A 23,257-nucleotide genomic window follows, 5' to 3' on the forward strand; every position below is an offset into this window, starting at 1 on the left:
ATAAGTTAAATTCACTGGCTGCTCTTGCAGAGGACCAGGGTTGTTCCCAGCACCTACATGGCAGCTATCAACCATCTAGTACCCTAGTTCCAGGGGATCTGACACCCTCTTCTGTCCTCTGCAGGCATTAAATTCACAGATGCACTTACATACATGCAGGCAAGACACTCATACACATAAAAATAATTTGTTGTTGTTTTTGACTGGGTCTCCCTAGTTCTAGCCTACCTGGAAGACATTATGTGAACCAGACTGACCTCAATCTCACAGAGATTTACTTGCCTCTGCCTCTGCCTCCCCAGGGCAGGGGTTAAAGGCGTGTGCCACCACACCTGGAATTAATTTTTTTTTTAATTAAAAAAAAACAAACCAAAACATACTGAAATACAGTGTACAGAATTTAGTCAGTATCAACAGTCCTTCTCTGCAGGCTAGGGGTAATGAACAAATTCATACAACTTTTCCAGAGCCATTTAAAAAATACAGACACTAATGAGATAATAGTTACTTAAATGAGATGAAATCACAAAATGGATGTAAGTTTATAAACTGGATAAAATTAAGAGTAGATATTAAATACTGTTTTAATGAATCCACTTCCTTTATTGCAGTAACCTCTTTACAAAGCAGCAACTGCAATACTCAAGGTTAAAACATTAGAAAAGCATTTGTGTGAAGTTACAGTACAGTATTATCAAAATATTACATTTTCAACCTTAGTAGATAATCATCCACCAGAGCACAAATCTTTAAATTATTTCCATACTCTTAAAAAACATGTAATGTCAGAAAGTAATATAAAAAGAATTTAAAAGGAAACTTAAAATACATAGGAAACAATGCAACAAATAAATATTTGATTTAATTAACAGTTAATAATCAATACCAACATTCTCTCTGAACCCACTGAATTCTTTACCTATAACAGTGAACTCAAATGCCATTGCATAATTATTTCCAAGTTACCATTAATGATTAGGATTAAAAAAAATTGGCAATTAAGATCATCAAAATTCAGCATAAACTAGAAATAGCTTCAACACTAGATAGCATCTCTAAGAATTGCTTGTTGAAATTTTTTTTCTCTTTTCTACTGCAATCTTAAATTTCTGACCTGGTATCTAGTGTTAGGTAATGTATTTTTTAAAAGTGGAAAGTTTCTTACATTATTTCACAGACATTCCCCTTCCTATTAATGTATATTTAGGTGAGTTTTATGTATTTTATACATACACGTATGATGTAGGACATTTGGTTCCTGTAATACAGGTCATAGTGATGTTGTCCTGAATGGGAAAAACCTTAAAAAAAAAAAAAAAAAGCAAGTGTACCTGTGTACATTTCAAGATAGCAGCACTCAGTCCACGCCCTATTATCCAGTTAGAAAATTCACACATTATTGCATATTGAATGTGACATCTGCTTTCCCCCCAAACACTGCAAAACTTACAATAAATGGAAAAATGATGTATTATAATGTAGAAAAACTTTTAGAAAATAGTTACTTCATTTTCTTAATATTCTGAATTAAAACTCTCAGACCTCCAACTTAATTTAGTTCATATTCATGCAGCAAAAATACTGCATCACTGAAAATAATTCTGTAACATTTCTATTAAGATGCATGAAAGCCTGTATAAATTCTCTACCACTGAAACTTATCAATGAATCTACTGACAGTACCTTTATCTAACTGGATAATTATAAGAGGCTACATTATGACCTTCAAATTGTCTTTGTTCTCTTGAAACCTGTAATCTATTGATCTGATTTTGAACATGCTAAAGAAAAAACTTCAGCCTACTGAATCATGATCACTTTAAAATGTGGAACACCAGCAACATAAATTTCATTACATATATATATATATATATGTGCACTTGTGTACGCATATACATACACACATACAGACATGTAGACATAAATCTCTTGAAATGTTTTTGGGAAATCCTTCCTTGAAAAATAAGAAACTTCTCATTAACAACTGTATATAAACCTTTCGGTAACAGGACATATGCACTGTCAAAAGTGTACTAGTAGACTGCGGTGTCAATCAGATGCACAAACTGGCAGTTTTTTTTTTTTTTAAACACAAAAGTTTTAAAGTATTAAGAATAGATTAAATGTCAATGTTCAGAATAATCTGTTCAAACCTGAGTGTATTAAGACTAAATGTACTTGATACTCGAATGAATTAAGCCTAAAAATATTTCACTAAGAAACCCATGGTCCATTTAACCATTTGATGAAACACTTTAAAGATTTATAAAAGATGGTATAATGTAGTGAAACCCCACCTAGTGTTTGCTGAAATACTCTATTAAATGACATTGCTTTGTCTAGATTTCTTCTAGAAAAAAAAAATCAGTTAGCATATCTTAAATCCCTCACATTTTAGGGAAATTCTAAGTTAGGACAGATCTCTTAGTTTAAATACAAATGTTCTTGAGGATCTTTGTTTGAAAAATGATGTGATTTTTCAGCACTTTACATGGACGTCATGGGTACATATCTTTACCCTTCTCTAAGATTTCAAAGAAATAATGACGAATGGGAAATTGGGAGCTTCATAAGGTGTTTGGGCCTCTTTCCTAGCTCTACATGTTCATACACGCATATAAACCTAACCTTGGGTTTGCGTTTTGGTTACTTTTCTCTACATTTTTTATTAGCATGTCCTAATCCTCATCTTTAAATTCTAAGAGATATTTCTACAAAAGTAACAGGAAACACATAGTACTCAACACTAATTGGTCAATGCAAGATGGAAAGCAACTTCCACTTTGTTTTAAGGTGGAAGAGATTAGAAATAAAAATATCTGAAGGCAAAGTTTGATATTCTATAAATTTATAAAAGAGGAGAGATATATGAATGAAATTTGGTTAATTTCAGAAGGCACCTCAAGGTTAAAGGCTTTTTGTACTCCTTTCATCAATCAAAAAAATAACACACTCTTATTGCTATTCAAGTAGCAAAGGAAAACTTTACTTTCATGAGCTTCAGTTCAACAAGAAAGAATCACCATTCATTAAACTGAGATATGGAACCGACTAAAACTAAAGTCTCCATACATCCACCAGTGGAGCAACTTTCCCATGTGCTTTCAAATAAAGTAAACAGTGAAAGAAAAGTCCCAGTTGGCCACTGTGATGTTGAGCTGTTACTGACGATTTCAGTCACTTCACTAGGCACTAAGTACCAATCCGAAGGACAGCCCACTGTGTACAACAATTAAGAATAGAAGGTAAGGACACTCTGATGATTCCCACGGACAAGGAGGATTGGGGGAAGGTCCTTAGATAGAGCTTCCAACCATGCCATGTAGAGAGCACTGGACACAGCACCTTTCCGTGCAACTGGCAGACTCCTGGAACAGAATGAGAAAGAACACTGACCAATGCTTTCGAGAAGAAAATGGAACAATTTTAAATTAAGTCATAAGGCAAGTAGCTAAAAATTCCTAGAATTATAAAATACTTCTGACTGTAGAGATTCTGCACAGATATGGCAGGAACTACTATGCCCTCATATCACTATTCCCGTATTTCAGCTTTCAACAAAAGGTTTTTTAAACATCTGTTCGTCAGAATAGATACAATCATTCCTGTGCACTGTAAGATATATAATGCGTATTTGACCCTAAATGTCAAATTTCCCCTTCAATAAGGGTAAAATTATTTAGAAGGTGTCTTTCTGTCAGAACTTAAGACAATGGAAGCTTAGATAATGAAATGCCAACATAATTAATTCTATGTATTTTTAATCTTCCCTTATGAGTTATAATTTCTATTTACAGATCATGCTAATAGTAACCTCTTGACCTATAAAGATTGATTCTAAATTGTTATGTTTTAATATGCCTTCCATTATAGGAATTTGATCACCATCAGCAAAAATTGAAACTTAATACTGTGTTTGTCGCTAGCCAAACTTTCACTCCGCTACTATGTTTCACCATTTGTTATGGTTTCTGGAAGCCTGAGCTTTTATCTATTTAAGGACACAAAACTAGGAACAGAAATCTCAGGTTCCAGCAATATCTAGTGAACATAGTTCAGTAGAGGAAAGCCTCAAGTAGGTATCAGCATGTATATATAATTCAAAGGCAGTGTATCTCTATGGAAAGCTTGTGTGACAGAAATGTGGGATTGAGGACTGTTTATGTCTGAACATGAACCACTATATCAATTTAATCTTCTAAATAAGTTTTTACTAGTATTTTTATGAGTAAGTTGTCTGGGATCTAAATTCTAATGTGGGTTCCTCCTATACCACACATATTCTTGGCTAGGGTGAAGTGTTTCCAAAGCACCCGGGTCTTCTGCAAGAATAGCCATCTCTCCAGCCCCAAAGCAAAGGAATTTTTAAAAGCTTAAAGTTAAAGAAAAATACATTAAAAAGTTCAAACTAACTTACATAATAAAGAATTAACTTAGCCTGATACAATCTTAATGTTAAGGGTTTAATTTGTCTTTTCTCCAAACATAAAAATTAGCTCCATATACTTAAAGTGAAGCATATTCAAGAAATTTCCTTTCTATAGAAAATGTCCCTTTAATTAATTTCTATTCCAAGTATTTATCAGCCAGGCTTGGTGACACTGTCCTGAAACCCCAGCACTTGGAAGACAAAGGTGGGAGAGAGAGCTCCTGTAAATCTGAGGCCAATCTGGACTATATAGCAAGACTCTGTATTCAAAGACCCAACAACTGTGACATGGTGACTGTTATGGGGAAAAATAAACTGCTTTGACTGGCTTTAATGCCTACTCCACAGAAGGGAATTCATGCCCACTAAGGTACTGTAAACCTGGGCAAAAGCCCATGTCTGGGAGAGGTCATATAGCCCTAGGGGGAAACCTGCTACTGTTGTTTTGCTAAGTGGTCTTCCTGTCTAACTGCTTTCTAAATATTTATGTGTATACCACCCATAATTAGTGCTACTCTAATCTTAGAGAAGCTGTTTTCTGAAGTGGGGTGTGGTTAATGCATTAACTCATAGCTGGTCAAAGTGATGAGAATGAGCGACTCTGAGGTTAGCTATAAACGGGCATCTGTATCACAGACTTCTCCCTCCACCCACCCAAGGCTCAGGGAACATGGAAGAAGAGTGGGCAGAAATAGTAAAGAGTCAGAGGACCAGGAGAAGTGCTGTGAAATGCTGCTTTCTGGGAATGACATGGCCATTGCACTCATGAACTCACATAGCTCTGGTTGCCTGCACAAGACTGAACTAGTCCAAATTCCAGCATGGATCTGAGGAGGGTCTCATGAGATGCCACCTGTAGCTAAGGAGCAACTGACAGCTGAGGGCTGGAGGGGAAAAGTTATTTTTCTTCGTGGATGTGCCCACTGGGAGATTGGCCATGCCCCAGGAGATGGCCCACATCCATACACATACAGGTATCACTAATTGGACTCCGGATTATTAAGAAACAGTAACACGGAGCTGGAGAGATGGCTCAGAGGTTAAGAACACTGGTTGTTCTTGCAGAAGACCTGGGTTCGAATCCCAGCACCCATATGGCAGCTAACAACTGTCTGCAACCCCAGTTCCAGGGGATCCAATGACCTCTTCTGTTCTCCCCAGGCACTGCATGACACAGGTGCACTTACCTACATAAGATACACTCACGCACATTAAAAAAAAAAAAAAAAAAAGAAACAGTAACAAAAACTACAAGGGTCTGAAGAGATGGCTCAGCAATTAAGAGTTAGTAATGCTTTTGCAGAGAACCTGGTTCTAGTCCGAGCACCCCCATCAGGCAGCTCCTAACTGCTCTGTAACTCCAGTTCAAGGGATCTGACACTCTGGTCTCTGGTGGCACCTGCGTGCATACCTCACCCCTGACACATAATTAAAATAATAAGTTAAATACCTGGAGCGGTGGTGCACATGCTTACCCTTGATCCCAGCACTAAGGAGGCAGAGGCAGGTGGATTTGTGAGATTAAGGCCAACCTGGTGAGTTACATAGTGAGTTACAGCTAGGGCTACAGGGAGACCGAGCCTGTCTCAAAAAGACCAAAAAAAAAAAAGTGTAAAAAAACCAAGAAGTACAACAAAAAAAGGACATGAAATTGGGAGGGGAGATGTTGAGGTGATGGTGGGGTTCCTGGGGAGGCTAGAAATGGGTAGTGAGTAGTGGGTAATGTATATGATCAAAGTATATCAAATACATGTATAAAATTCTCAATGGATAAAAAAATATATGTATTTTAAAAGCCCCTAAAGGGTACATTATCAGGTGAGTGTGATGGTGTATTCTATGATCCCAGGATTCAGGAGGATAAGATGGGAAGACTTCAGATTAAAGGCCTGCTCTGGGTGAGACCCTACCTCAAGAAAAACAGAAAAAAGGTACATTTTCATAAAAATAGCCAAAATCTTATTACAACAGTACTTACATGACAATAATATTAGCTGTGCCTGAATGCTCCTTTAATAATTCATTTAACCTGATCTGCCGGTATGTCTGAAAGGAAACAGGACAGAATCATTCCTAGACTTTGTGAAAATTAGAATCTACAACAGTTTAAGGCTCAGTGTACAGTGCTTATAAATGCATGTGAGGTCATGGGTTAAGTCCTCAGTACTACTAAAAATTAAAAATGAAGAAAACTAGCATGGTTCATAAAACAAGTAGTGAAAACAAATAATTTTTTGTGCAATAAAATACCATTTAGAAAAAGTTTGATGCTTCTCACCATTCCTAGATGAGATGACCTTAAAAGGAGTTTTAATTTACACAGCTGTATTTTCTCTCATACCAAATTGCAATGCTTGGTGTTTCGATCTTCAGAATTTAATTGAACAAGAGAAACAGAAATGAAAGAATACCTTGGTCTTATAAAGCTCAAGCTCATTATCTGTTATTCGCCATGGCTCATCTTCCTTCATTTTATCTGCAATGTCCTGTTCTTTATCATCTTCATGAAGTCTGTATGGCTCAATCATTTCATCAAAAGCTACAATACTTAAGAATAGAAACAATACTGAAAATCTTATTTTAAATTGCAACTTCTTATAGACTTACAATCATTTTTATAATTTAGTTGGAAAATAGCAATTTCCAGTCTCTTGACTTGGTTAGAAATTTAGGACTGTACTGATAATAAAACTGGAGCTAAGGCTGATCTCCCTGGATCTAGCCTACATACAGTCGATCACATTATCCAAATTGATTCCTTTGAGTGATAAGTCAAATACAACTTTGCTCAAAATCTTTTCCAATTCAATTTAAAAACAAATACAATTCATTCAGCATATATCTGAGAATTGTTACAATTATATCTGGTAAAATATATCCTCCAACATAACAGCCTATGCCGTTTTCAGACTGATTGTCCCAAAATGAGAAATGGTTAAACTAGGAGAATCCTGACTGCAACTATTACTGGCAAATTCTTATATTTTTACAATAAAACTAAAGGAAAGTAATATGGATGTAAAGACAGAATCAAATGCATATTGTGACTGTGAGCAGAAACACACCTGAGATTAAACTACCTGGAACTTCTGTGACTAATGCTCCAGAACACAAGTGTAAAGGAGAAAGTGAAACCATATCTGAAAACTGAGAACTCTACTTCAGCATCACTGGCATGCCAACTGGCTTGACATATAACTCAGGGCAGAGAAAAAGTCCAGGTAATTATTTTAAGTTAAATTATCCGTGTTTGCCATGGCCTATCCATAAAAGGACTAGAAACTTACGTAGAATAATTTATCCAGCAACTTACTTTTCTTTCTTTGGTTTCGTATTGATATCTCCTAGGACCATGATATCAGAGAAGTCTATTCGGAATTTACTAAGTAAAGTAGCCATCCTACATTAAAACAAATAACATTTAGACATAAATGTTACCAAGTATTTTCATTCTATATAGAGCTGAATCTATGTATGTGAAAAGCATGATTTACAGGATTTATCTGGTGCCAAACAAATTTCATCTGAATTAACTCATACTCTATATTCACAAAGAAAACATCTAAACTGTCTAAGCAGAGACCACTGTCTCCCTGTAGCCCCAGATGACCTGGAACTATATAGATCAGGCTGACTTGAACTCACAGAGATCTGCTTGCCTCTGCCTCCCCAGTGCTGGGATCAAAGGCGAGTGCCATCATGCCCAGCGACTACTGTTCTATTTTTAATGCTCTCTTACTTTAGTAACTATAATGGTTGAAGAATCTGCATGTGTCTTTGAGGAAGTTTCCAGAGTTACTGAGGAGGGAAGACACAGTGTAAATGTGTGGGTGACACTATTCTATGGGCTGGGTCCCAGACTGAGTAAAAGGTGGGGAGGCAAACTGAGCAGCAGCATTCATTTGTTTCCTGACTGCAGACATACCTGCCACCACGCCTTCCTGTCATGGTGGATTATGCCTTCATAATGTAAGCCAAAACAAACTCACCCTTTTCTTAAGTTGCTTTTGTCAGGTATTCTACCACTGCATGAGAAAAATAACTAATACAGTGCCCAATAATGGGTGAACAAAGATATTCATAATGAACTCTTAGTGACAGCTAGTTTGATAGCAATTAATTTTAGTCAAAGTACATTGGTAATCATATGTATAATAATCAGTTAACCAAATTTAAACTATTGTGTGAGTCCATACAGAAAATTTATCTCAAAATATTTCAGGGTTGGGGCTGGAGAAATGGCGCAGTGGTTAAGAGCACTGGCTGCTCTTGCAGAGGACCTAGGTTCAATTCTCAGCACCTACATGGTGGCTAACAACCATCCACTCCAGTTCCAGGGGATCTGATGCCCTCTTCTGACTTCTGCAGGCATTACAGAACATGGGTGCACTTGCATATATGCATACACATACAATAAACATAATAAAATATTTAAAAATTTTTTCAAGGTTCAAATAGAACTTCTGGGGCTAAATTGATAGAGTTCATGGAAAAGCAAGTTCATGATGTTTGGTTTTGGTGCTGGCCAGGAAGATGGGAAGATACGGAAAAGAAATTCCGACAAATCTGACTTTTTGGTAAATAACGAAATGAAACGTTGGGGCTAACAACAGAGAAGTTGAAAAATACTCAAGAAAAGCTACTAATAAAACAAGATTCAATGTTTACTACAATGACAGCTTTTAAAGTTATTAGAGGACAGATGAATTTTAGTTTACTAGTATTTCTTATAGAATTCACAGTTGAAAATGAATGAATGCCTAGCTGAATTCTCTCTCGAAAGTACAATTTGCTAGTATTATAGAGCCCACAAAATTCAAATTTAAGAAAGTGATAAATGTTATCTATCAAGTGTAAATGGAGTCAAGAAGGTAATATTAATACTCACTGGGACTGGGGAGATCCAAGGGAAAAATATAACAGGGCCCTACATTGTGAAGAATGGGGTTGCTTTCAAAAGAATGGAGTATTTAAGCAGAGAGAAGGGAGGTAAATAAGGAACTCTACAGATAAGAGCAGGTAAAACAACAAAAACCTGACATCCCAATACTGTGGACAGTATGCACAAAGAGATACAGTGAACACAGGGCACGTTTATAGGAATGAGGATAAGAATGAAAAGGGAACAGGCAAACAGATTTCAAGGACCTTGACTGCCACATTACAGTGATCAGTGACTGCATTCTAGTAGGTAGCTCATGGAGAAGTGGTTACAGTGTTTGGTGTAGCAGAATCAGTCAAAACTCTTTAAGCTTTCCACATGAAACAGCAGCAATGTGTGCAATACACTGGGGCCCAGAGCAGGAGAACACCAGAGTCAGCTCCTGGCAGTGCAGACAGGCAGATGGCAGTGGATGTCAAGAGCACCATGAACTCCTTTCTGTTGTCTCCAAGTTCACAAAATTGCTCTCTATATGAACATGCAATAGTCTGTGCACTTTCTCTAAAAAGAAAAGCTCTGCCTTTAACATTTTAACAGCGTTAAGTACTTAATATAAACCTTCTAAAATGTCTATCTGTTAAAAATAATCACATCTAAGTAAAATTATATAGTTACTACAAATATGGAGGTCAAATCAAAGAGAATGAGGCTATAGTCTAGTTAAAGACTTTTGAAGTTCAGTATAGAACAGCATGGTTAGCATTTTCTGGCTTACATGGTTTTTATCATGATAGTACTATTCAATTAATGCTCTCCAATTGAAAAATAAACTTACGCTCTCCGGTCATGGTCTATTCTGTTTATTTTTCCACCAATGAATACTCTGATCTTACAATCTTTCCACTTTTTCTTCGTAGTCAGAAGATACGGTATCAACAAGGTCAAACCTGAATTATAAAAATATAAGAAATCATTTTTTAAATGCCAGTATCTCACACAAGAACTTTTATTTTCTACTTAGTCTTGACATTTACTATAACTCAATGTAAAGCAAAATCATTCTGTTTGGTTTGAGGCAGGGTCTCCTGGTAGCCCTAGCTGGCCTGATACTCATTTTGTAAACCAGGCTAGGCTTGATCTCACCAAAGATCTGCCTGCCTCTTCCTCCAGAGTGCTGAGATTAAAGCTACCATGCCCAGTAGCAAAATTCCTGTCCTTCCTTGATAATTCGGACAAGGAGGAAGGTCCAAGAGTCACAGTTCTAAGTAAAGCAATCAAATTGCATGGTGGCCTGGCAGTCAGAAAATTAGTAACATATAGAAAGGTTGAAATGAAAACTAATGGAAACAAACTTCATATAGAAAACGAGAAATATGAAAAGGGAAAAAATGGATTAGAGTTAGCTTTCAAATTCTGTATCTGTACATCTGTACACACAGAGATATGTAAATTTTATATACATATATTTCCCAGCTCTGCCCAATGAGAGGACCTGGGAGCAGTATCGCCCAAGAAGCCACAAGCATATCTAAGAGTCTGAAATTTGCTTCCGAGCACTATTCTAAAAGGACCAAGCTTCCTTGGATAAACGGTCCCTTCCATGCCTAGTACATGGAAAGTACAAACTCCAATGTATAGGGCATGACAAATGAGCATGTAAACCAGCCTAGGGAAGATCCTGGAGCTAGACTAGACTGGACAATCTGAACATCATACAAACACATGATGAGTGCAACAAAGTATCCTACAGAGTAAAAGAAGAACCAACGAGCTGACAAACAAATGAAGAGATAGCTCTTCCTACAGTGAAATGCCAACCAATCAATGTAGAACAAAGAAAACTCATTATTTGGCAACCACTATAAATTTAGAAACATCAGTGGATGCTAAAGACAGGTCTAACAGTTACAGGAAGAATGGTTTATTTACAGAACCTGCAAGAAACCCACCACATCTGTAATCATAATAAAGACGCAAAACACTTCTTTGAATGGATAAAACGGGAAAAAACACACTTTATTCAACAGTTTAACTCCACAACATCATATACTACTCTTATGAGATTCCACAGAGGAGCAGAGCACCACTTCTGTGGTATTTTCGTCAAAAATATTTAACCTAAAAACCTACAAGAAGCAATCTAATTGCATTCCAAATTGTGTGAAATTCCACAAATTGGTCTACACTAGTTAAGAAAATGGTATGGTCATAAAGTCCCTGGAGGTATTATGGACCTTCCACATGAAGGATCCCTAAGAGACCTGACAGCTATGCCTACTTTACACAGTGATCCTTGTGCTGTATGAGAATGCTGCCAAGGCTTGAACAGGGCATAGAAGTGAAAATGTATACCATTTCTCAGCATTATTCTTAGAATTTCAGTAAATTTCAAATTACTTAAAAAATACATTAATGACCTTACCTCCATCATCAAAAAGCCACCAGACATCAATAGTATTCTTCCCTTGTTTTTTCTGAAACTGTGTACTAGCTTCAAGAAGCTTTTGGTCAGCTATATTTAAAGGTGCAACAGGGCCTTTGGATTCTAAAGGATTAAGCGGAAAATACAAAGTAAGGAAAGCAAATAATAATAGTCATTTTTCTCTATTCCTATAATTTCCTAACCTTTGTAAATTCATTTGTAATGCAGATAGCTATATATGGCTTCCATTATAAACCTGAAGTAGTTTATAAACAAATATACTTTAGGTATAGAAAGGTACTTTTTTTACAATAGCTAAATCCATTAAAATTATCTTAGTTTCTAATATTCTGAAGTATTCTGACGAATGCACAGGAATTCTAAATACCAATCAAATAAATATATTACTGCTTGAGTTTAGATTTTCTAGAAATCTGTATTTTAGGCTAACTAGAGAAATCAAGCTTAAACTTATTTAATAAACTTTCCTTTTATAATCTACTATCTCAATGATTTAAAGTTCAGAAAGGTTTAAAATAAAGAGTTGTATCTGTAACATAAATGATAGGGCACTGAAGAAACAACAAACCAATCTTATCAGTGAAACTGTAGTGAGGAAAACTGCGCTCTTTATCCTTTGTCCCCTCAGTACGTGATGCCCATTTTAAAGCCATATAACCACATCTTTCTGTGAATCACAGAAAGATGGTAGGAACTCCTTGGAAGGGTACGAATTTGAATTTGCTGCATATCTAAAAGAGTTCCCATTTACATTTCCAAGAGTTAAAAAAAAAAAATCATTGGCTCTGTGAGCAAGCAAATGACTATTACAAAACTCCACTACTAAAACTTTTAAAACAGAAATCCACAGGAGGAAATCTGGTTGCTTTTTCAGAAGGGCCATCATTTACTTTTCATGCTGTCATGATGTATGCAAACATGACCAATGATTTTGCATGATGAAATAATATGGCTACCAAACCACACTGCTCCATAACTCTCACCTCTATCTCCTTCTCATAAAATTCATGTACGCTGACATGACTGTATCTCCCAAACGCAGCACGACTGTGAGAAATATCGTAATTTTTGAAATGAAAAATATATTAGTATCAAAATTGAGGATTTTTCTGGGTACAACTGATGGTAAAGAATGCAAGTGACACTGTAAACAAACCTACTCCAGTGTCCCTACTTAACATCTAAACCATGCGGTTTAAATTAAGGAGGAAAAATACTGACTTTCCAGGTCTGAGTATTTCAGAAATGCTATGATTATTTAAAAGACTTTGTGATATACCACCTTGTCCCAATAAGATTTTCACACTTTAGTTGGAATAATATTTTTGCTAATCTGCATTAAACAGATAACTGTAATATCACCTCACCATGGAAATAAAATCTAAAGTAAAAGAAAAAGGAAAATAATAAGGCTGGAGTTAAAGAGCTAACAGTATGAAAAGGGGGATTAAAATAAAATGATGAAAAATGCCTGCCTTTTTTCAACAGTGGTTGAGTTGGAGTCTTGCCATCCTCTTCCTCATCTAGATTATGTTTAGAAAACACAAAATAGTAAGTTAATTGCCTTTATATTCATAAAGTAATGAAAATGTAAATAGAGCACATTTATTAGTAAGACAGTATGAAGCAACAGTCCATAAAAAATGATTAAGACTGAAAATTACTATTTTCTATATTGACTGTTTAAGATTCAAAAAAAAAACATGTATTTTAGACCACACAGAGTGAATGATTAACACTCATGCTTAAATTTTATTCCTATAAAATTATCCAAAAAGAGCCAGCAGATTGTATAAACTTTTAAGCTTCCATACTTGAAATCAGTTGAGAAGATGTCAAACTACAGCTTGTAGAATAGAAGTACAGCACTAAAAAAAATTGTTTTTGCAGATAATACCTAAGTATTAAACATGTCACTACATCACCATGTGAATGACTGAGAAGCAGCTTTAGAAACAGTCAATGAGTACCTGGTGCTTGTAAAAGTTAATTGGCATTTGAAATGTTAAGGAATTTGATCAGAGCTAGAAGTCTTGTTTTATGTAAATGCCAACCTATACAGGAATGGTTTTCTTCAAATAAAATTCATGTACATATGCATGTATACATGCATATATATATATAAAATCATCTTTCTTTCCCCGCCGGGAACAGTCTTTTTTATTTCTCCTAAACTCCCCCAACTCCTGTTGTCCTGAATGTAGGTTTATTAGTTTAAGGTGAACAAAACTCTAGACTTAGAGCATTCCACAGTGGGATCACCAACACTTTCCTAATTTGAGCTAGAACTACTTAACTCCTTTTCTCACTTGTAGGAAACTTGGGGCATCTACTCTTTAGGCTGTCAAACCACTGTAGGCATTGATGGCATGAGCTTAGGGCCTGGCGCAAAGCAAGTATTTAAAGGGTGTTCTTTTTTTTGTCCTCTTGTAAATCATATGCCTCAGTAACCAGGACAGATAAAACTAAACATTGTGACTTTCTAATTATACATCAGAATATTCCTAATTCTGAATCCACAGTATCCACTTCTCTATAATATCTATGTTGATTTAGAGAATTTGCAAAATAGAAAAACAAAACAAAACAAAATCAAGTTATATTACTGAACACTACCTTTTATGCATGTTATGGATAAAAGAACCAATTATTACATTAAAATTTAAATACTGTCATTATAAAATAAATGCTTAAAAGTATCTGCTTTTGATAATTAAAATAATATGGGTATGTTGCATTGATTTTAAAAAGCTCAGAATTGCCAAGGAAATCTTGGCATTTAAATTTTATTTTAAAGTATTTTTATTACTTTATTTATTGATGTGTATTCATGTGTACATGCGCACATGCCACTGTGCACATGTGGACATCAGACAACAACTTACAGGAGTCAGTTTTCTCCTTCCACTATGTGGGTCCTGTGGATGTTGTCAGGTTTGGCAACAAGCACCTTTACCAGCTAAGCCATCTTATCTGTTCCCAAAATGTTTTTTTATTCAAGTTAGGCATCTCAGCTTTTACAACAGAGTAGAAATGTACAAACCTAGTTTCCTATTCTTTGTATGTGGTGACACCTACTAACATATGAGTGTAGAGAAGCTGCTATCTTCCCCTTTCCATACAGCTGTATGCATTAATTCCTAATAGACTATAGAGAAGGGGTCTATTTCTGGCAAGAAAAAATGAGAGAGAGGGTAAAAGAGTGTGATATAAATTAAAATAAATACAAAACATAAATGGAATCAGGTTATGGAGTTTTAAGACAAAACAGAAAATAATAAAGCCAGCCAAGAACAGAAAGGAGAAATGTGCGATAGCTACAACTATTCCAAGCAAACAAGTTACATAGGTAGGAAAATTATAAAGGCAACATCAACACTTTCAATATGCTAAAAGATAAAACTGCACAGAGACATGGTTTAAGGTTATTAATTTCATAAAAAGAATGGTAATCATCTTAGAGAGATCAAAAGTATGCTATGGTTTGATGATTTACAGTGCAGATCTCTTTCTTGTTGCATATCAGCTGGAATAGGACAGATGGAGATACGAGTCTGAACAGAGGCTGGAGGAGAGTGAGGGTAGGAGAGTAAGATTTGGAAGTCATCCCTTTTCCCTTCTCATAGCACGACACAGAAATTTGTGGATGTAGTTATCTGAAAGATTCATTAAAAATTACATGTTCTTTCCAAGCTCAGATTTAATTTCTGCTTCAAACCAAAATATTTAAAGTAAACTTAAAGAAAACCACATAAAACAGTAACTAAGTAATTGACATGGTTTCTATTTTATGGTCCACGTTAAATACTTCAAAATAGCTAGTCATTTTTGAGTCACAAATTTTACCTGGCCAACTAGAGTCAAACAGTATCTCACTTGAGAACAGTGACTTTGTAATGTATATTGTATATAAAAGCCAATACCCCCAAATTAAAACATAAGCATTAATAAAATCTCTTGTTGGAACGAAAGTTACCTTTATGTGTAATGGATTTTTCGCCAGATAGTTTGGAAGTATCAAGATCTGATTTTTTATTATAGTCCACATTTACCACAACATCCTTGGTACCAGGTGATTTCTCTTGTGAAGACAATAATTCTTCTGTAGACATGAAAGTATTTAAAATAGTATTCTAGGTGTCATGGCTTAATAATTAAAACAGTACTATTTATGAAATAGCAAGATTATAATAAATGATACCTTATAGAAACAACCATGATATTTGAAATGATTATACACTCAAATGTCAACTACAAGTGGCTATGATATTTAAGTGAGGTACTGGGAAGTAATGAATGAAATTCCATGTAAAACTCGGATAGCGTAGACAAAAGGATGATATATCATGTCAATCAACTCTACAAAGTTAGCTACAATATAAAAATCTAAATGTAACAAATGTTCACGTGTATGTAAGAGGACAAATGTGTAGAAAGTTATCCACAACTAGAATGCCAAGACCAGAAGTAGAGTCTTTTCCTCATGAGTTCAGCAAAAGTACCAATTCTTCCATTTTAAAGCACTTTGATATTTTTGCCAGGAACTAGTGTATACTTAACTTTTACAGTTAAACAGTTATAAAGACAAATATAACATGAAATTGATAATCTGTTCGTAATCCTCATCATCTATCTGTGTGGACAGAGAGAAGGAACAGAAGTTCTGGGAGACCAGCACTATGCTGGGAGCTAAGAGGTCTTCCTTCCTCTTTAGCCTTCACAACAACTGTAAAAGGTAAGTTACTAGATGTTAATGGACAAGTAAACAAGCCTAGAAGTCACCAAACTTGCCCAGACCACAAAACTAAGGGAAAGACCAAGAGTTTTAAAAAACAGCTACCTGGGTCAAACATCTGTGCTTGTAAAACCCTGAGCTAAATCGTGTAGTATACCAGATCTAAACAATGTAAGGTTTTCAAAAAGTACTTGATCATAATCATAAATATGTGAAAAATACTTCCAAGAACTTTCAAAAAAAATTGGGGGGTATATACCAAGGAGTGGTATAATTGGATCATATGGTAGATTCATTTTTTGTTTTTTGAGAGGCTTTCAGGCCACTGGAAGCTTGCACATGTGAGCTTGCGGCAATGGTGGGATCGAGCACAGGATCCATGTCAACTCAATCAGACAAGGGCCCAGAGTGGAGCGAGGGAAATGAGTGGCAGGTCGGGCCTAGTCTGGGAACTATTGGAGACTGACTACTACTGGGTGAGGAAGAATAGGTCTTACCAACAATCTGTAGATAGGCTGACTAGACTCCAGGGGATGAATTTGCACTGAAGGACATCTGAATACAAATGCCTGACTGGATAAGGCTTAACATGTATGGCAAAATACATGTGGTCCAGTGGGGGGTGGGGGGGTGGGGGGGAACCAAACCAGAGAGAGGGTCTACATTTGATTAAGAACTGTTGTATGAAATGTACAAAAGCTCAATAAAAACAAAAATAAAAAATGTAAAGAAATGTTTTCTTAAAAAAAATTCAATCCCATTTAAATCTCTGGAAGTAGTAGAACTGTATAATTTATTACTCTTTTGAGTAAAAGGGAATACTACTTATAATCATGCAGCACTAATGGGTATGAATCAGGTACCCTAAACCTCAGTTACTTTTATAACAAGAGAGACCGAAAATACTGTTTGCTAGGCTCACTCCAGATAAAGAAAACACATTTTCAGCAAACTATCCTTTTTTTGCTACACAGTCCTCAAGGCATTTCTTTCAAAATTGTAGACTACTCTTAGAAAGAGTAAGAAGGGCAAAACAATTTAAATACCTAGAACAGATGACAACAGTTCATTACATAGCTTATCTATTTAAATTACTTAGCTAATTCTGATGATTTGGTTAATTAATTAGTAAGAGAAAAATGCTAGCTAGCCAAGTGTTAATAAGCTTCTATTTTTACCTTTACTTTAAAAATTATAATTGTAAAACAAAACAAAAAAAAAACAAAAAAAATCATTGTAATTGTAAGCCAGGCACAGTTGGTTGCACACCATTAATCCCAGCACTCTGGAAGCAGAGACAGGTAGATCTCTGTGGAATCAAGGCCAGCTTGATCTATACAGAGAGTTCAGAGAGTTCCAGGCCAGCCAGGTGGGGCTACAGGGAGACCTGTCAACAAAAAAACCAAACACACACACACACACACACACACACACACAGACTGTATAATTTAATATTCTTGACATGACAAAAATTACATACTAATGATAAGGAAAAACATGGCAAGGAATCCAGGAGGATCATAAGATCTTTGTAATGGTAGAAGAGTTTTTTTTTTAATCTTGCTTTTATAAATCAACACATGATAAATGACATAATTACATTCATATCCAAGTGTATATAAAACTGGCAAAATTGGCATGTAACCTATACTGTCCCAATGTGAATAACCACCATCTGGTACGAAAGGGAAGATACAAACACTGGTGGTTTCCAAGTACATTTCATCTTAAGATGCCTCCCAGTAAGTATGTGACACAAAATAGATGGTAATTATGAAAGTTAATGAACTTATGAGAATTATATATAATTGTATAGAAAATTTATGTTTTTAAAATAAGAACTTGTTTTGAACAATATTTACCTTGTCCCTGAAGATGAGAAATGTCCAGCCCTTCCTTTAGGCGAATTACCACTACTCCATATTGTATGTCAAAGGCATCACTATCATGGTAGAGAGAATCACAAAAATTTATGCTCTACATAAAATGAAGACAATCGCATATCTCTAAAATGCTGTTCAACTTTACACGTCTGGTTTTTTTCGATACATTTAAAAAACTAGTGTGTGAGAGATGAGTAGTATAGTTTTCAACCTCACAGTTTTTCTTTCTTCTCTTGTTGTCTAGACCTTTACATTACAGTAATGTGTTACATAAGTAAGAGACTGCATACATGACCACATATGCCATATAGCCTAGATGTGGTCTAGGTTTGTGTAACTATAGTCAATAAAATCACCTAATGACACATTTCCCAGAATGCATACCCATCATTAAACAACACAACTATATTGAGATTTCATATATAGCTGCTTTTTAGAACAGTAACAGTATTTTTAAAAAATTATTTTATTATTTTTATTTTATGTATATGAGTGTATTGCCTGCATGTATGTGAGTGCAGCCGTGTCATGCAATTCCGCAGAGGTCAGAAGAGGGTTTCAGATTCCCCTGGAACTGGAGTTAAGGATGGTTTGTAGCTGCCATTTGGGTGCTGGGAATCAAACCTGGGTCCTCTGTAAGAGCTGTCAGTGCTCTTAACCGCTGAGCCATCTCTCCAGCCAACAGTATTTTTTTTAAAGATTTTTTTAAATTATGTATTTGTATGTGACTATGAATGTCTGTATATGTGCATGCCAGTGCCCACAGAGGCCAGAGGTGTTGGATTCCCCTGTAGTTAGAGTTACAGGCATCTGTGAGCCACCCAATGTAGGTGCTGGGAACCAAATTCAGGTTCTCTGGAAGAGCAGGAAATACTCTGAATCTCTGAACCACCTCGCCAGTGACTCCTCCCACTTCCTACAACAGTATTTTCATCTTCCAAAATAATATGATGGAAAAATAACTTTCCATAGTCTACTACATTTAATTTAGGTTTATACCCTTAAAGCTAAGAGAAATTTCTGAAGATGGAGAAATAGATTCTACAGAAAATGAGAACAGGTTGTAGAGTGTGAAGACAAGTGTGAGTGTGTATGCACATGTGTACATGTTCGTGTGTGTGCATGTTTGTGAAGGTCAGATTCCATATCAAGTGCCCCCCCTCAATTATGCTCTGCATTTTTTGAGGCAGTCTCTTCTAATTTTAAAAAATGCTTTATTTATTACTTTTATTTTATGTATATGAGTGCATGCTTGCATGAATATAAGTGTATCCGTGTTCTGCAATGTCTGCTGAAGTCAGAAGAGAATATTAGGTCCCCTGGAACTGTAGTTATGAACAGTTGCTAGCTATCACATGGGTGTTAAGAATTGAACCCGAGTTCTCTGCAAGAGCAGTCAGTGCTCCTAACTGCTAAGCCATCTCTTTAGCCCCGAGGCAGAGTCTTCCACTAACCTGGAGCTTGCCAATTCAGCTAGACTGGCTGACCAGCAAGACCCAGGCATCCTCCAGGTCTCTAGTGTTTCATGGGCGCCGCTGTGCCCAGTTTTTTACATGAGTACTGGAGATTAAACTCAAACCCTCATGCTTGCATGGCAAGCACTCTGCCAACTGAGCTGACTCTCAAGCCCTAAAGGACAGAATTTTAGAGTATTTTTACTTTCACAAAGCTAGCTTAGAAAAGTAGTTAAAAGAATTTATAGCTACCAAAACCTTGAAAACAGCCTTAAACCCACACTTACAACTCTAAAAACTACATTAAGGAGCGTTAAGTCTCCATTTTGGCTCATGTTTTCCCTTAAATACACTGAAAGAATTTTAAATTTCAAACTTTAAAGTTGTCAGAAGGCTGAGGCAGGAGGATCAACAGTTCAAAGGCAGTCTGTGCCACTGGGACTCTTTCAAAAGATCCCAAACTTCAAGTTTTTTGTAAATATCAGTAATTGGGATGAATTTTATCTTAAATTATTTTTAGCTATGAGTAATTTTCACTATATGTTTATTAAAAATATTAATATAGCTAAGGTTATAATTGTATCATAAAGAAATCATGTAGAAATTAATTTGGCCTCATTCCTGTGGTTAATTAAGGTCAGAAGAAATTCACTGTCAAAAGGCATTCAATAGAGATGCTAACTTTTCTCAACTATATATGGTACTCTAATTCTACAGAAGCAGCAACAATGTTTTAAAGTAGCTAATAAATCAATGGAACAAATGATCAATTTGTTTCAAGAATGCCAGGAAATAAACCCCTAAATTTACTATGGACCGAAACATCTTAATGTTTTAAAAAAACCAAAAAAAAAAAAAAAAAAAAAAAACTGCAAGGAAAATATTAATGGATTCTTTATTACATGATAAAGACTGAACAGTATTATTGTTTCAAAACTGCCCTTAGCTGAGTCTGGTAATACAGGTCTGTAATCTTAGCTATTAGAGAAGCTGAGTTTGGAGTAACACAAATTTAAGGCATGCTTAGGCCTGATCAAGAACAGCTAGAGCAACTTAGTAAGACCCTGACTCAAAGAAAAATTTAAAGGGATGAGAAACTGGGTGTATGGTGGTGAACACCTGTAATCTCAGCATTTGGGTGGTGAAGACAAGAAAATCAGAAATTAACAGGCAGCCCCAGCAACATAGTGAATCTGAGGTCAGCCTGAGTGACATGAGATGCTGTCAGGATAGGACTACAGCTTAGTGATACAGCATGTAGCTAACATGTGCAAGGCCCCTAGGTTCAATTCCTAGTACTCCCAAAACAAAACAAAATAGAATTAACAACAAAACAAGTAAAAATAAGGGTCAGGTAGATAGCAGGATGGCAAGATGGCTCGCTCAGAGTAAAAGTGTTTGCTATCAAGGCTGACAACCTGAGTTCAATACCTGGGATTCACATATTGGAAGGAAAGAACCTATCCCTACAAGTTGTCCTCTAACCTACATATACACATATCAATCAATCAATCAATCAATCAATCAATCAATCAATCAATCAATACAATAAAAAAGAAACAACAAAACCACCATGAATTTCCATAGCTTTGAAAATCACAGAACAATTTTAGCTATCTATTAGCTGCTGTCTGATGCAGAGTAATACTTAACTTTGGGAGCATTCAGACAGACCTCTTTCAGGGCTCCTATGATATCAGGACAACTAATAATAAAAGCAGATATATAGAAAGTATTTGCAAAACTGTCAGTTATTTTCTAGGGCAATTTCTCCTTCTGAGTGGTCCTGAGCCTTGAAAGACTGCATATCCATTACAGCGCATGAGCTCATGATCTACCATGATTTAATCTTCATTTCCACTGTCTTTCTTTTCCTAGTCCTCATGTATTCAAAGTACACAGTACAGTTAGAGAGCTACAATGATATTTTGCTTACCAACAGTAGTCACAAACACAAGATGAACAGAGCTTTAATCTTACTAAAAAGCATGTAACAATTCATATCCACTCTTTGTCATATACTGTATATCACTAATAGCACGAAGATATCTCTTTAAAAAGTGGCACATAAGATCTGGTCATTTCTTCAAAGACTTCAAATAAGCTTTGAAAAAAATTCTATAGACAAAACAGGAATGCCAGTAAAGGAGAAAACTCCAGTGAGTTACAGGTAATCAGATCAAAATTTGGAGAAACTACAATGTGAATTCCATCTCAGAGATACCTTTCTAAATACAAAATAAATAAATAAATAAATAAATAAATAAATAAATAAATATAAATAAATAAATACAGACAGACAACTGTACTATACTCGAAAAAGACTAAAACCAAGTGCAGTGTAAGAGAGAGAATTCTTATCCTTAGTATAAATTAATTTGTTTAGCAAATCCTAAAATACTAGGAAAAGGAAGTGCTTTGCAAGATTTAACAAGTAAATAAATGTGTTTATATGTGTGTATCTGCACATATACCTCTATACGTATACATACAACATATCTAGGTTTTTGTATATAACAAGAGATTAAACCAAGCATAGTGGCACACACCTTTTTAATTCCAGTACTATGAAGTAGAGGGAGGCAGATCACTGTGAGATCCAGACCAGCCTGATCTACATATCAAGTTCCAGGCCAGCTGTGACTACAGGTCTCAAAAAGACCAAAATAAAAAAAAAAAAAAAAGGGAGGGGGGTTTAAAAGTCAAAATATTTTGCATATGCATAAGCTATTTTGTAAATGAACTTACATCTATACATATACATACGTAACTAGTGCATATTTGTGCATGTTTTGTGTAAAAAGAGAAAGGTTAAGTATTTTGTTAATAGAACATCAATTTAAAACCCCATCACAGATCATCAGATTCTTTTTCATTTTTATGTCCATGACTATATAAGAAACAAAGTTAAAAAATGAGGGAATATCTTTAAAATTAACATTGTTCTGAGGCAAGTACATTACAACTAAAACCATACTTACTATGCTAGGTGTGGTAGAGCACAACTTTAATCCCACCACTTGAGAGAGAAAGGCAGGCAGATCTCTGTGAGTGGATACCAGCCTGGTCTACATAGGGAGTTCCAGGCCAGCTGGAGCTACCAGGAGACCCTATCCCTATCTCATTCCCACCTCCAAAATTCCCCAAAACAAAAATAAAAACAAAATATACTCACTGAAATAAGTTTATATACATATCCACATCCCTCATATCTGCTTGTAACCAATCTTTCTTAAATCCAAGGACAAGTGTATTTGGTTTCATACGACCAAGACCAGCAGCCTAAAATATATAAATACAATTTTAAATATATACTGTTTAACAAAATGTTTCTTAAAGAGAGGAAACACTTCCAAATTGATAGCCTTTTTCAACTTACATATACAAAATTGATAGATCACATATTACAACTAAACATATATATATATATA

General features: G+C 35.6%; 1 protein-coding gene across 1 annotated transcript in view; it reads right to left on the minus strand.

Annotated features, from left to right (window-relative positions):
- Positions 1 to 577: 577 nt before the first annotated feature.
- The window catches only part of Slc12a2 (solute carrier family 12 member 2), a 93,454-nt gene continuing 70,774 nt past the window's right edge, over positions 578 to 23,257 (minus strand). Inside the window, exons 18-27 of the mRNA XM_008840891.2 lie at positions 23,002 to 23,108; positions 18,352 to 18,431; positions 15,731 to 15,856; positions 13,230 to 13,277; positions 11,734 to 11,856; positions 10,147 to 10,258; positions 7,743 to 7,829; positions 6,841 to 6,976; positions 6,408 to 6,475; positions 578 to 3,368 (exon numbers count right to left, since the gene is read on the minus strand). Of these exons, the coding sequence (XP_008839113.1) occupies positions 3,233 to 3,368; positions 6,408 to 6,475; positions 6,841 to 6,976; positions 7,743 to 7,829; positions 10,147 to 10,258; positions 11,734 to 11,856; positions 13,230 to 13,277; positions 15,731 to 15,856; positions 18,352 to 18,431; positions 23,002 to 23,108 (1,023 nt within the window). The 3' untranslated portion in view covers positions 578 to 3,232. The remainder of the gene's footprint in view (positions 3,369 to 6,407; positions 6,476 to 6,840; positions 6,977 to 7,742; positions 7,830 to 10,146; positions 10,259 to 11,733; positions 11,857 to 13,229; positions 13,278 to 15,730; positions 15,857 to 18,351; positions 18,432 to 23,001; positions 23,109 to 23,257) is intronic.

Source organism: Nannospalax galili, unplaced genomic scaffold (assembly GCF_000622305.1).
Source record: "Nannospalax galili isolate Female #2095 unplaced genomic scaffold, S.galili_v1.0 scaffold490, whole genome shotgun sequence".
In the NCBI taxonomy this organism is placed as follows: Eukaryota; Metazoa; Chordata; class Mammalia; order Rodentia; family Spalacidae; genus Nannospalax; species Nannospalax galili.